The 13805-nt window shown below is 39.9% G+C and overlaps 1 protein-coding gene across 3 annotated transcripts in view; it reads right to left on the bottom strand.

The window, feature by feature from the left end:
- Positions 1-5484: 5484 nt before the first annotated feature.
- Positions 5485-13805, bottom strand: part of RIN2 (Ras and Rab interactor 2) — a 73068-nt gene continuing 64747 nt past the window's right edge. For all 3 annotated transcript variants that reach the window (XM_020790518.3, XM_020790517.3, XM_020790519.3), the window contains 2 exons: positions 12123-12286; positions 5485-8956 (listed from right to left, as the gene is read on the bottom strand). In XM_020790518.3, coding sequence (XP_020646177.3) covers positions 8636-8956; positions 12123-12286 — 485 coding nt within the window. In that variant the 3' untranslated portion in view covers positions 5485-8635. The remainder of the gene's footprint in view (positions 8957-12122; positions 12287-13805) is intronic.

The raw sequence follows: 13805 nt of genomic DNA, 5'->3' as shown, positions 1-13805 counted from the left end.
GTGTCTGTGGCTAGCCTTCCCTTTGGCTGCTTAATAAAGTTTGGGCCCCCAAACTGTTCCAACTGGTCCTCTGCCAACATCCTCCTGAGAGACCTTTGTGTGTGCCTCTTTCTTCCTTTTGTGTATTATTATGATCTAACATGGTGTATGTGAGGAGCAATAGTGGATACAAGCTGCCATCCACAGATAGCAGGTTGTTGACTGAAACTGGTGGAGTGGTGGCACTGAGACATAATCTTACATGTGGTTTTGAAGCGGGGTCTACTGGTCCCTTAGTTCATTGTAACTAAATCATAAAAAGTCTGTGTTGCACCTTAGAGAGTGAGATAATTATTATAAGATGTTTCTGTGGGCAGATATATGTAGTCTCCTAGTTCAATAGGGAGAGGTATGTATAGCTATGTGTCACAGACATGCAATTACACACGTAAAATATAGGCACATGGTAAGAACATGGGAATGACATGCCAAAAATACACAGTAAAAAACTGATGTAAAATGGTTGCCAAGTCTTTAAGATGCCATAAATATAGCTTTTATTTCAAAAGACTAACGCAGTTGCCCTCTCAAAATAGTTGGTCTTGTTTCAGAATCTTCACTCTATATTTGTTAATGGGTGGGGCTTTTAGTTTCATAGGGAGAGAAAAAAATGTGGCATGTAGAATAACTTTCTGTCTCATATAATCATTCTTAGCTGAAAGGAAACCCTGCTTTCTTCAGTGGGTTAGTCCCAAGTAAATATAAACAGGACTAATTTACTACATGTTTCTTCTGAGGTTAAATGCCACTGACTGAGCTAAGTAAAATTCTCCAAATGATCATAGCTTTTCAGGCTGCACAGAGAAATGCATTTTGTAAAGAGCGTCCTCTTACTCCTAGCTAGCTGAGCAGACATCCCACTTCGCCTACACTTGAACACTTAACATATTTGTGCCTCCCAAAGCTAATCCTGAATTTTGGCAGTCATTAGTTCAAGCTGGCAACTTGACCTACATATGGTAGTAATTTTAAGTGTGTAAAAATAAGTTGCAGAAAATATTACATGAGATAATAACATCTGCTCAGAAAAGGAACAGATTTTTTAAACAGGAAGCAAATGACCAAATAAAATGCACTGTATATTCAGACAAAAGTTTTCTCCCTCCTTATCCGAAAACCGGAGCTTGAAAGTAACTAGGCAGAAGAAATCTTGTTACTCATGATTTTTGGGTAACAAATAATATTACTAGTCTTTACAAAATTGGCCAGGTGATCAATTCATAGAAACTATTTGAGATTAGGCTATGCTTTTATTGGATCAGTAAAAAGTGAGAAAACGAACTCCTTAGTTCTCCAAAACTCTGCATCTGCTTGGGATGGGTTCCAAAATAGGGCCAGATCTGGCTAAAAAACCCTAAATTACCAACAAGACAAAATAGAGGATCAAGTCCACATGAGGCAGAGGGGAGAGAGGTACCATTTTGTAGCTTTTTCCCCAGGAGGGCTTTTTTCCCTCCCTTATCTCTTTTGCCGGCTTTCTTCATTTTGCCTTGTTGACTGAGTAACTTCATGACACATGGGAAGAACAACTGGTCCAATTTTTGAAATAATGACCTTCACCCCAAGTTTTTTTATCATCTTTATTTGATGAAGAGTTTGGCAGTTCATTTTTCGGCTCAACAGGTGTTCGGTGCTTCACAGCCCTGCCTCCTCCCGTTGATATCCACTCAGAGGCGATACCTTGGCTTCCCTGCCCTGTTTCCTCCGGATGCTATCTCTGAGTGGGCCCCTGTCAAAGGAAGCAGAGCTGGGAAATGCCACATACCTGTTTGGCTGAAAAACAACCCAGCACAAACCGCCAAAGCAGCAGTCCATGCCTGTCTCCAGTATTTTGTGATCTCTGTGACTCATCCACTACGGGAGATTAGTGAGCCTATAATTGGAAGAAGGGTAGATATCACTGGTGAATTGTGAACAGTGCTGCCAAAATTATATCACATCAGTATTCTATAAATTAGGCAATTGGGACTATGCAGCAGCCCTACAGATAGCCTGGTAGCATGGCTTCCTTTAGAAAGGCAGTGGATGCTGTCATGGCCTGGATTGAGTGAGGTGAACTGGGGGTCCATCAAGTTCGCAGCACATTTTAAGACTGGAATTGCTTCACTTTGACAGTCTTTGGATACATATTGGATGGCCTAGGGGCCCATAGCAGACAGATAAATGTTTAGTTTGAAGAAATGTCGCCGTTCACGAGATGTAAAAGGAAAGTGCCTGTCATACAACTAGAGTGTAAAGAGTCCTCTCTAAGGTAGTCGTTGGGTTGGGATAGAAGGTCGGGAAGATCAGGTCTTGAGGCAGATTAAAAGAATATGCCACCTTCTACAAGAAAGTGAGGTTCAGACAAAGAACAACCTTGTATTTGTGAATCAATTGGACGGTTGTATGTGGTGGAAGGGGTTTTCTGTCAGATTTTGCCCACAGCAGTAGAGCATGGCTTCTGGAGAGATGTGTGTGGTCAATATGCTTCAACCAATGGATTTTAATCCTCAAGCAACTGGGAATGGGCCAAGATGGCCTCTTTCAAGGAAGCAGGGGGTGCTTAATGTTAGGCTTGGTAGGAGAAGAGGAAGACATTCTTCACCAGTGGAACCGCAAAACCACTTCCAGACTCTTGGAAGAGGAGTCCAGCAGACAGCATGCTCATCTAGAGTACTGTGTCCAGTTCTGTACACCACACTTTAAGAAGGATGCTGGCAAACTGGAACAAGTTCACAGGAGGGCAACAAAGTTGATCAGAGGACTGGAAACCACACCCTCTGAGGAAAGACTGAAGGAATTGGGCATATTTAGCCTGGAAAAAGACGACTGAGGGGAGATATGGTAGCACTCTTCAAATACTAAGATCGTCATACAGAGGAGGGGCAGGATCTGTTTTCAGTCGTCCCAGAGTGCCGGACACATAACAATGGGCTCAAGTTACAGGAAGCCAGATTTTGTTTGAATATTAGAGATGGGCATGAATCAGAAAAATTGTTATTTTGATTCATGATTCATCAAGGCTGATGAATCACAAATTAAGAATTTCCTATTTTTTCCTGATGAATTTACTTTTAAAGCCTATAAAATACCCCCCAAACACCTAGAAACATCAAATTCACAGGGAAGCATCTCTATAAGCCCTGCACATTTGGTGAAGTTTGGGTTTCAGACATCTGAGTTATACACCTACAAGAGGGGCCCCCAGGGACCTAGAGACACCAAAATCACAGAGAAGCTTGTACTGACTCTCGTCTACAATCCCACCAAGGTTGGTAAATATTAGGTTTGAAACATCCAAGTTATACACTGACAAAGTGGTTCCCCCTTTAGCAGCAGGCTTAGGGGAAACCTAATCTTCATCAAACTTGGAGGGATTGTAGAAGAGTCAGTACAAGCTTCTCTGTTATTTTGGTCTCTAGGTGCTGGGGGACACTTTCTTGGGGGGCTCTTTGAGGGTGCATAACTCGACGTCTGAAACTCAGTCTTCACCAAATATGGAGGAATTGTAGAGGAATGTCAGAGGAAGCTTCCCTGGAATTTTGGTTTCTCTAGGTGCTGGTGTGTGTTTTATATTTTATAACCAAACGAATACAAAATCACTAAAAATTTGTTGATTTGTATTCATTGGGGCATTGACATGTATGAATATGAATGAACAAATTGGTGGTTTTTGAATGAATTTGGTGATTATTTATTTAATTCATGCCCATCTCTAGTGAATATCAGGAAAAACGTCCTAACTGCTAGAGCAGTACTATAATGGAACTAGTTACCTCAGGAGGTAGTGAGTGCAGCAATGCTGAAGGCATTAAAGAGGTCATTAGACAACCATCTGTCAGATATACATTGATGTGGATTCCTGCATTGAGCATAGGGTTAGACCTGATGGCCTTATAGATCCCTTCCAATTCCATTATTCTATGATTCATTTACTGTTATGCAGGAATTTCAAAATCTGTCATTTGTTTCTTAGGACAGAGAGAAATAAAATATATTAAAAAATTTAAAATAGCAAAAAAAAAGATAGTGCATTTTTTAAAAAGGTACAACTACGAACCTTTTGTGAGTTTCAATTTAATTCTTACTTTGTCAACTTCTGCTTGCTGTTCAACAGTTTAAACTCAACTATCTTTTAGTTTTTTCACTGTAATGTAGTTGCCCATTGAAATTGACTGAGAATTAGCAGGAATTTAAAGCATAACAATTACAGCTATGCAGCAGAGTTACCAAGCAAGGCACTTCTAATCCATTAAGTAAGTTTCTTTAAGGAAAAAAAGATATAAAGAATAATTAAGTGTTGGTTCTTAGGCAATGACAAGAAATACTAGTTGTTTTGATCTCTGCATGAGAGGGGAAGGAGTAGGTAGCACACACAGCAAAGCACATGGGATTGTTATAAATAAGCATTGGTTCAAAGTCAAGTTGACTCTGGTAGAGGAAGCAAAGCAAAAACCACTTTTAAAAAAAATCAGCTTGAATTTGTGCTCAGTCTATCCAGGCTCTCGGCTCACAATTTCATATAAGCAGATTTCCACCACTACATAAATGAAAAATATCAAACAAGTTAATCTGTTTTCTATGTACTTTTCCACACAGTATGATATAGATTTTCAAAACCTGCATCCATAATATGATTTGCTAACTGAAACTTACTAGCCATGTCTGGCACATGGATATAAGATGTAACTGGCTGGATAGCTTGTTGTACTAGGTACACTTCTGTAGAGCCAAGAGGGAGAAGAATAAATCTGTGTAAACTTGGGTAAGCTGCACAAACCTTCAGTGCCCATAGAAGAATAGAATAGTATTTTCCAAGTATTTTATACCTAGAAAATCCTGGAAAGGGTTGCCATAAGTCGTGATTGACTTGTTGACATACCTCACATCCCCAAAAATGATATGTGTTATCAAGTAACTTAGAACAAATGGTGGCCCCATGAAATAATGACTAAGACTAGGACTGAGAAAACCCACAAAGCCATGATAACTTACTAGAATGGCAATGGTAAAACCAGCCAATAGCTCCCAGGGGAGGAGTTTGAAACCACACCCCTAATGGTGTTTGCAGCCTGGATTTTGGAAATCACCTTTAAGAAGCTGACCTGGCACAGGACACCTGCCAAGAATTCTGGGGACTCTCCTAGCATTAAGATATGGTTGCTCAATATTACAGTTCCAAGGTCTACAGATAAAGAACTCCTTCTTGTGAAATAATTCTTTCTTGTCCTTTGCCACCATTTTTGAAGCAGTTAGTCTACACATTCAGTTGCCAGTTAGTAATTCCAGAAAAATTAAGGATGGGTTTTCCCTATCTAGATAGGTTCGCTATCTAAACCTCCATTCAAAACAGCTAATTCTTTAAATCCGTGTAGCTGATAATGAAGAATTAAATTCAGAATGTCCTCTTCCACACATAAATATATACACACATACATATATATTATGGTAAAGTACTACAAAGTATTATGTGCAAAACTACTGCTTTATCATTTACAAAATGAAATACAACATAAACACATGTCAGTGTAACAGATGTGTGACAAAATCAATGTACAAAGCATATAGATTTTTATGTACTGGGGACAGACACCAACATTCTTTTAAACTTCATAACCAATGAAGAGTTTGGCAAAGGAGAGCAGTCAAGTGGCTTTGAAGACACCCTCACTACCCAGACAGACAACATTCTTGAAAATTCTGGATTTGGGTAAGTTCATTACATTATGATCCAGGATTTTCAAGAACACATTATACATATCTGTGGATTTGATTATGCTTATTATAGAGGTGCTGTTTATTCTACAAATCTAGTGTTACCCATTTTCCCAGATTAAATGGTGATCGTAATGGAAAATTTAAGTTGCTAATTTGTGAACTAGTGAAGTCTAGGAACATTCCTAACTCCGGTGCAATATCCTGAATTTTGCCCATTTCTGCTAGTCTGCAGTAACTGCCACAACAGAGCACATTAATGTTTGGATTTCATACAATGTTACATAATTACCATATTTAAGGCTGGAATGTAGTTTCTCCCACATCAGTGGAACTAACCATGTTTTTGGCTCCATGGTTCTATATGTGATGAAGAAAATTCGTAAGTTTTGCTGTACATAATAGCAGTGGTTCTCAACTCTTTAGAGACTCCACCAATTACTCTGTTAAATAGCTTGGGTATCACCATGAGAGAAACAAAAACCTATCTTCTTCTGAGGAGAAAACTTCAATAGTTATAGGCATTTTGCTATTACATTTACAATTTAAGGCAAGCTGGTGTGCAGAGGTAATGGGGTAGGGGAAACACACGAGTGTCCAAGATTACTATTGCCTGTAACCAAAAGATCACAGATGAGCAGTCAACTGCAGCTGGGGATGGTAGGAAACAGCATGTCCCACCTGCAAGAGATCAGGGAAACTGAGGGAGTGTTAAATTCTAGTTGTTATGAAAAGCCAGCATCCCAACTAAACTGCTTCTGTGTCTCATCAGTGGTAACATGTACCGTTGGTTGAGCAACACTGCAGTAAAAAAGATGGAGTGGCACATTCAGTTTCAGCGTTACCTTTCCATTGCCAGCAACCCAATCTAGCCACTTTTATTAGAAAAACACTGCTATGGCATTCAATGGAACATATTCCCAATCATCAAAGACAGGATTGTTAGCTAAAGTCTAATCTTAACTAGCAAGTGAATCAGGTTTTTGATTAAGCAAATAGACTCAGCTATACCAGGTTACTTATAGGTGATACCATTTTCAGACACTTTCGCTACATTTTTTTTTAAAAAAAACTGCAAGTTAAAAGGGAGGGGGGAATCTCTAACACAATGGTGGAGAAAAGTAAAGAAAGAAAATTCACTCCCACATCATTCAGCTGCATGTGTAGACTAAGCCCAATGAGTCGTTTTCCTGTTACCTTTAGACAGAAACTTACAACTTGTATCTCAGTACCTACTGAAACCAACATTTATCTGTTCAGCCACAGTCTAATGTATGTTACTAATTTCAGTGTGTATAAAACAGTTAAATGCTTCAATTCATCTTGCTGCTGTTTCTGACACAACAGATGTCAAGTCAGTATTTGCACACCTACAATATTTTAAAACAGTTTCTTTTCCCAGTCTCCTTCAACCATATTCTGAAAATAGCCTGAACCAGCAGACTAGTTTTCTTCACAATGTCACTGTATTTATTTGAGTAACTATAACCCGCTTTTACCCTTAGCAATGTCCATCAGGAAGCAGAATCAGCATCCCACGATCATACACTGAACCACAAGAGGATAAAAAACCCATCCCAGTTACCCTTGTTCTTTGTCTTCAGCTCTGCACTACAACACTCGTTAATGTGTATTAAGGAGCATCTAATAGTATTAAGTGATTCTGAACACGTCCCTTGACACTTTTCATTCCTAAAGCAGGCTTCCTACCTCCTTACACTACCCTGCTCTTTATATTCACACATTTCAAATCCCTCATATCTCAATCTTCTTCCTGTCCGCTCAAGATTGTAGTATACAAATAATAATTCATAAATTGGTAAATCAGGTTTTGAAGGCTTTGGCAGCCAATGTCAAAAATTCAAATTGTTTACAGAATCATATCAATTTTTTAAAAAATTGATGTTTGATACTTAAAAGAAGCCCTTAAATCAGGGTATAAAAAGACAAAAAATATCACAAAAATATTCATTGTAATACTCTAAAACCAGCAAGAGATTTATTTTGTATATTAAGTGTTAAAAATCACATGCATAATTATAGAATATTTCATAGTTTAAAAAAATATTTTAAAACTAACCATGACAGTTAACCTGCAACTGCTATAAAATTTCTGTGAAATATATAAAATCATGTCGCCTTCTGTAAAGTAATAATAATAATGAAACAACTATTTTACAAGAAGGCTATTACCATCCATGTAACAGAGATTACTGATGCCCTGCATCGGATAGTATTGCTGAGATGGACAGTCTACCAGCTACTTTACAAAAGGTCTGTCCATCAGAATATTTAAATGAAAATAGTGCTTGAACTAAGGATATGAATAAAATACAGTACAGATTTGCAGATGGATATACTGCACTGTATTTGAGAAGACCAAGATCCATGAAGGTCAGCTCCAGTGACAGTACACTGTTGTGTTGCTGTTCTACAGTGTACAACTTCCTAATTGTTCTGTTTATGCTTATTTACAGCAGGGAGGGGTAGCTTTGGAGGGGCCAGAGGGTCAGTATTAAAGCCACAATTACTGGAGGCTACACCAGCAGCCCTAACAATGAGCAAAAAGTACAAAAATATCAAAACTGAGTGTTGTCAGAATTTCATTTCCAGATTCATTTTTGTGGATTTGTTTGGGTAATGAGCCCTGCTCCCACCTTATTGCAAAACAACCACTCCTAAAGGCTTCCAGAAGTGAGAAAACACATTTTTCCCCCTTTTTGCATTGACACATGGGGCTTCATTTTGCCCACCTGATTTATAGTCAGTGAGAAGAGTTGTTCATATACTTACTGGGCATTTAGTTCAGGAACCTGAACAACACTTACTGTCAAAACCAATTCACTCAGTGCATAAAGGATTTTTTTCAGCACTTAAAATACAGCAAAGAGAAGTGTCAACTTTATGAAGTGTGGTCGCTGTTGTCATTTGGAAAAATGGCCCCATAGGGGTCACTGCCGATGCGCTTATAAACAAAATGGAAGACCTGGGGCTGTGGCCGACTGTGCAGTTCAGCTTTGATTTTCTGAGGATAGGTGTCTTCTGTCAGCTGCTGCCAGGTGTCATCGATGAAAAGAAACAGGCTGTAATCATCAGGATTGTCCACTTTAAACTTCTCAGCACAGAGCTGACACACATCTTCTGTTGTAATATACGGTCGAACTAGCAAGGTTTTTCCTGTGCACCCACTGTTTACTTCCTGGAACGCAACCCGTAGGTAGTTCTGTGAAACAGAAAAATAGAGGCAAGAATTTTAAATCCAAGGCCTGATAAAAACATCTTCCACACTTGCATCTGTTTTCCTGCACTCTGCAAACTGAAATGCAGCTTCTCTTGTTATTTAGTCAGAGGTGTCCAAAATGTGTTGCAGGCAGAGCTAAAATACCCACTAAGACTGCCAGACTCTGCCAGCCAGTGAAAAATCATGTTTCCAAGCTCTCCTTCCAAGTAATCTTTGAGTCCCCTAGAACAGTGGTCCCCAACTTTTTCTGAACTGTGGACCGGTTTGGGGGGCAGGGGTCTGTGCTTGCAGGTGGGGGTGTGTTTGCAGATGGGTGGGCTGTGCTCACATGCATGCGCAGATGGGCAGGGCATGCTCACACACATGTGCAGATAGGTGAGGTGTGCGAGTGAAGGGGCAGGGCAGGGCAGGGCACGCTTGCACGCATGCTTGGATTGGCGAGGTGCATTTGTGGGTGGGTGAGGCACCCATGCATATGGGTGGGCAAGTTGTCTGTACGTGTTGGGTGCGTGGGGGCGGGAGAGCTGTCTCCATGGCCCAGTCCTGCCATGATGTTGGACCAGCACTGGGCCGCGGACCAGGGGTTGGGGGCTCCTGCCCTAGAAGATCATCCAGTTTTCTCAGTGAAGTCTGAAATCACGGAAGAAAAACATCCCAAACCGACAGCTTTTCTACCCCTAACTGCAGATTTAAGTGTGGAGAAGCATGTTCTGTGTTCTGGAATGCGCACACACCAAGACAGTGAGGCTTAGTAAGCCTGGCTTGCGTGACTCAATAGTACATCCCACAACACATCCCAGAATCCTCTACAACAGGGGTCCCCAACCCCCCCCCCCCCCATTCGTGGCCTGCTGCTGGTCCCTGGGCTTGCTGGATCTGGGCCATGGAGACGGATCTACCCCCCCACCTGCCCACATGGTGGGTGTCTTGAGCTCGCAGAGGGGCATGCCATGCTCACACACATGCTGCACTCCTGCGCATGTGGGCAAGTGCAACACACACACCATGAGTGCCGGGGAGCCCCCCCCCACGCACAGGGCCCAGCCCCCCCAACCGGTCTGCGGTCCCAAAAAGTTTGGGAACCACTGCTCTACAACATGCAAGAATTCACCAGCAAAACAAAAACAACAATCTTGATATAGTAAATGTTCCCTGAAGACAGAAAGCAAGTAGCTCCAGGGTCAGTTTTTATTCCATTATTTCTGTACGTCAGTATGTTATTTATATGCCACCTTTCTTCTCCAAGGGGACCCAAGGGGCTCACAATTAAAAGAATACAATCATCACAGAGTTTAAATGCTGTGAAAAAAAACATTAAATTGGAAAAACAATTTAAAACAATTTAAAACATATTTAAAATATCTATATTCAATAAATATATCATATTCAATAAATATACCACAAGAAGGCTCCTTTGAGGTGATATGGTCCTTCAGATAACCTGAATCCAAGTCTATTCATGTAAGCAAATAAATTATCTAATGGCTCTGACACTTCCTTGGTTTGGTATGTCCCAAAGTTTTCAAACCCTTAATTGAACTGACTCTCAGCTATATGCAGAAGGTTGATGAATTATTCCTAAGGCTTTTTGAAGAGCAGTCGTTGTGCTAAGAAACCCCTAATATTGAAGCCACTATGCAGCTGAGTTTAGGAATCAAAATAGGACCCTAGATCTAACAAGGAGAATTTAGGAATTTGCCGTCTATATTCACAATTCTTCGAGCTACGAATGACAGGCTTTCTCTGCTAGTGGCCTGGACAGATGACTACACCTTCTTTGCAGACACTGGGGTTTCATCTGCTTCACTGGCATTGATAATTAACAACATGTCCTGTAGAACACAAATGCTTCTAAAGGTTTGCTTCTTGGCATCACCTTAAAGAAGGAAATTGCTTCAGTGAGATATTTCTTTCTGTGATTAGAAAGATCACTTTGGGAGGCGCTCTCTGAGATGATTTAGAAGTGAATTTTTTCAGAGCTGAACTTGAGCATCAGTGCAAACTATGCTAATTCTACACAATACTGTGGGAGCTTCCTTGTCAAGCTACTGCCATTTTACGTGTTATTGTTTTGGAATATGTTTCTATATGTAATACATTCACAGATGTTATTAAGCAGATGTTTCTTGTTATTCGCATGCCAATGTTATTCTCAAGTTTCTTATATTTTTGTTATATGGAAGTGTTTCTCCCTCTTGACTTTATGTGCCTGTGCAATGCACATTTTAATGTTTTTATATACTTTTTTATAAAGTCATTTGTGCTTGGTCCTAAAAGGAATCCCAAAATCAGCTCGCAAAAAGCCAATAAAAATACACTGAAACTAAGTGTAGAATAAAGCCATGAAGATGTAACCCATGGAGAAGACAGAAAAAAAATGGTTACATTTCTTCCTTCTAAACTGAAAAAATATAGATATACTGACTGGGAGGAGAGACTAGACTGCAGTCTATGAGGGAAGATATATACATGAAGGGAAAGGATTAGAGAAAGCAGAAAGAGGGGAGAGAAAATAGAGACTGAAAAAAGTAGAAATGAGGAAGGAAAGGGAAAAGAGCTGAGTATGCATATTGGAACATTGTTTGTCCAAAGACTGCATTAAATGAGTCAGTTGAGGAAGAGACTCGATCAAATTTAGGTTAAAATGTGCATTCAGGATGTAACAATGTAGGCTTTTGTTACTAAGGTGAAAAAACACTTGGTATGTTTACTTTTCCTTAGATGTCCTCCCATATGTTTCCAAGGTTTGCAGCCTAAATGCTGGAGGCTGCTGGCCAAGAATAAAATGCAGGCAGTAAGACACAACTTTAGCTTTCTTTAAAAACACTGTTGAATTTCTGCAAAGCTAAACCGAAATACAATCTGGATCACTATTATTAACAGAATAATATACCAAAATGGCAACAGCTTTGAAGGAAATGTTGTCACAGAACGGATGGTTTGAGAGCAGAATATTATAACTGAATATAGTGGATACAAGGCATCATGTTCTTCCTTGAGCTTCATGGCTGAGGAGGAAGCCTGAACATCACCCAGGGCAGTCTAAAGCCATCACTTGTTATACCCTGTTACTCACTATAACCAAGCACACTGTGCCCAGCCACATACAGATCACAGCTGCATCAGCAGGGGGAGGGGTGAACTGTACCTGAAAATCGTCAACAGAGGGAATTGTTCTGTTTGTTGTCCTCCGCTTATGCCATTGTCTAAGGGTGTTTCGGGCCTCTGAACACAACAGTCTTGCTGCTTGTTCTTCTTGAAAATTCTTGATTAAAGAAAGTGCTCCATATGCACTTGTCAAGTAGTAGCCCCCTGTGAAGATGTTACAGGAAGAGAGTTTCAAAATTAATCATTACCACCAGCTTGGGTACTATGGATCTAAGATTCTGTAATTCTTTTGTAGTTCACACAAGGCAATGATAAAGCTTAAGAATTCAGGCTGACATAGTATGTTAATTTAACATCTTTCATAACGTCCCCCAAAATGATAATCAGAAGGCAGCCATTTTATGGAAAAAAATGCTTAAGTAGAATGGTTTCTCTGTAAACAGAAATGTCAATGAGCATTATGATAAAATTAGAGCAATGCTGTTTGAATAGATTCTCAGTATCATATACTATGGCAAGCATGGCAGAAAGGCCTGCAGCATCACAGTAACAGACCTTGGGTAATTATCGCCTGCTCTGATGTTTTGTATACTTTTCTCAGTCCCACCATCTTCAATGGTCTTCCAATTGAATTCTGCCTGCCCACCCCAGCCAAGAATTTCTGGAAATCACAAATGTGTTTGCAACAATCTGTATACACACATGGAAGTTTGAGACAGTCTGAAGGCCAAGGAAGTATCAGCATCCAGCCACTTGGCAGGAAGCTTGGCTCCATTTGTTTTTGTTTTGCTCTTGGAAGGAGAATTTCCTTGCCAGATTTAACTGCGTCAGCATTCTTTTGCTTTCAGCTGTCCCAAGATGGGAGAGGCTGCTGGAAGCCTTCCCTGTTCCATGCTTGAAGTAAGACAAATAACTACATATGTGGGACAAACTTCAGAGAAATGCTACTGAACTCTTTAGAATAGAAGATGAATTTCCAGCTCCTTTTTAATTCCACCCAAAATGATTACAAACCACTCATTCCAAGTTATCAAGTGAGGAAGTAATGAAGAACTCCTTTAAATACAGAAAGATTTCCCATGCTTTTTGTCCTCAAGTTTAGCCTATGTGAAAAGTAGGAAAAGTACTTGTAACTGCAAAAACATACTGAAATGTGTGTCAGAAAAAATAGTATTTGAAGCAACCATAAGAAGGTTACAGCATGTACTAATACAGCACAATGATTAGAAAACTAAACTACAGATAAGGAAGTTCTCAGTTAGAATTCTGCCTCTGCCATGTTTTCATGCTCATCCACTTTCTCCATCTGCGAGACAGGGATAAAGACACTGTGAAGTATACACAAGACGTCGCACAATTTCAGTGTAAGTAGCATGATGTAATACATCAGCTCACTGTACTAAACTGCTCTATGGTGTAGAATATTCTATTACACACATGCACACACAGAGCTACTCCTATCTGCAAAACAACAACAAACAAACAGCAAACACCATCAAAAACGCCTTTCTTCTGAACGAACTGTAGGAGGTAGGCTGGCTAAGATTCTGAAATAGCATGCTATGAAACATCCATATGAAACTGAAGGAAGACTCCTGGCCACCTCTGGATGTCAGGTCTATAAAGCAAATGAGTTATTTGTTATGAAAGCTCACCAAAGTAAAAGAACAGCTTTTCATATTACAGAATACAACTGTTTATAACACAATTATTTTCATAGCTC

Source organism: Pogona vitticeps, chromosome 4, assembly GCF_051106095.1.
Source record: "Pogona vitticeps strain Pit_001003342236 chromosome 4, PviZW2.1, whole genome shotgun sequence".
NCBI lineage: Eukaryota > Metazoa > Chordata > Lepidosauria > Squamata > Agamidae > Pogona > Pogona vitticeps.
This window is presented reverse-complemented; position numbering and strand designations above follow the sequence as displayed.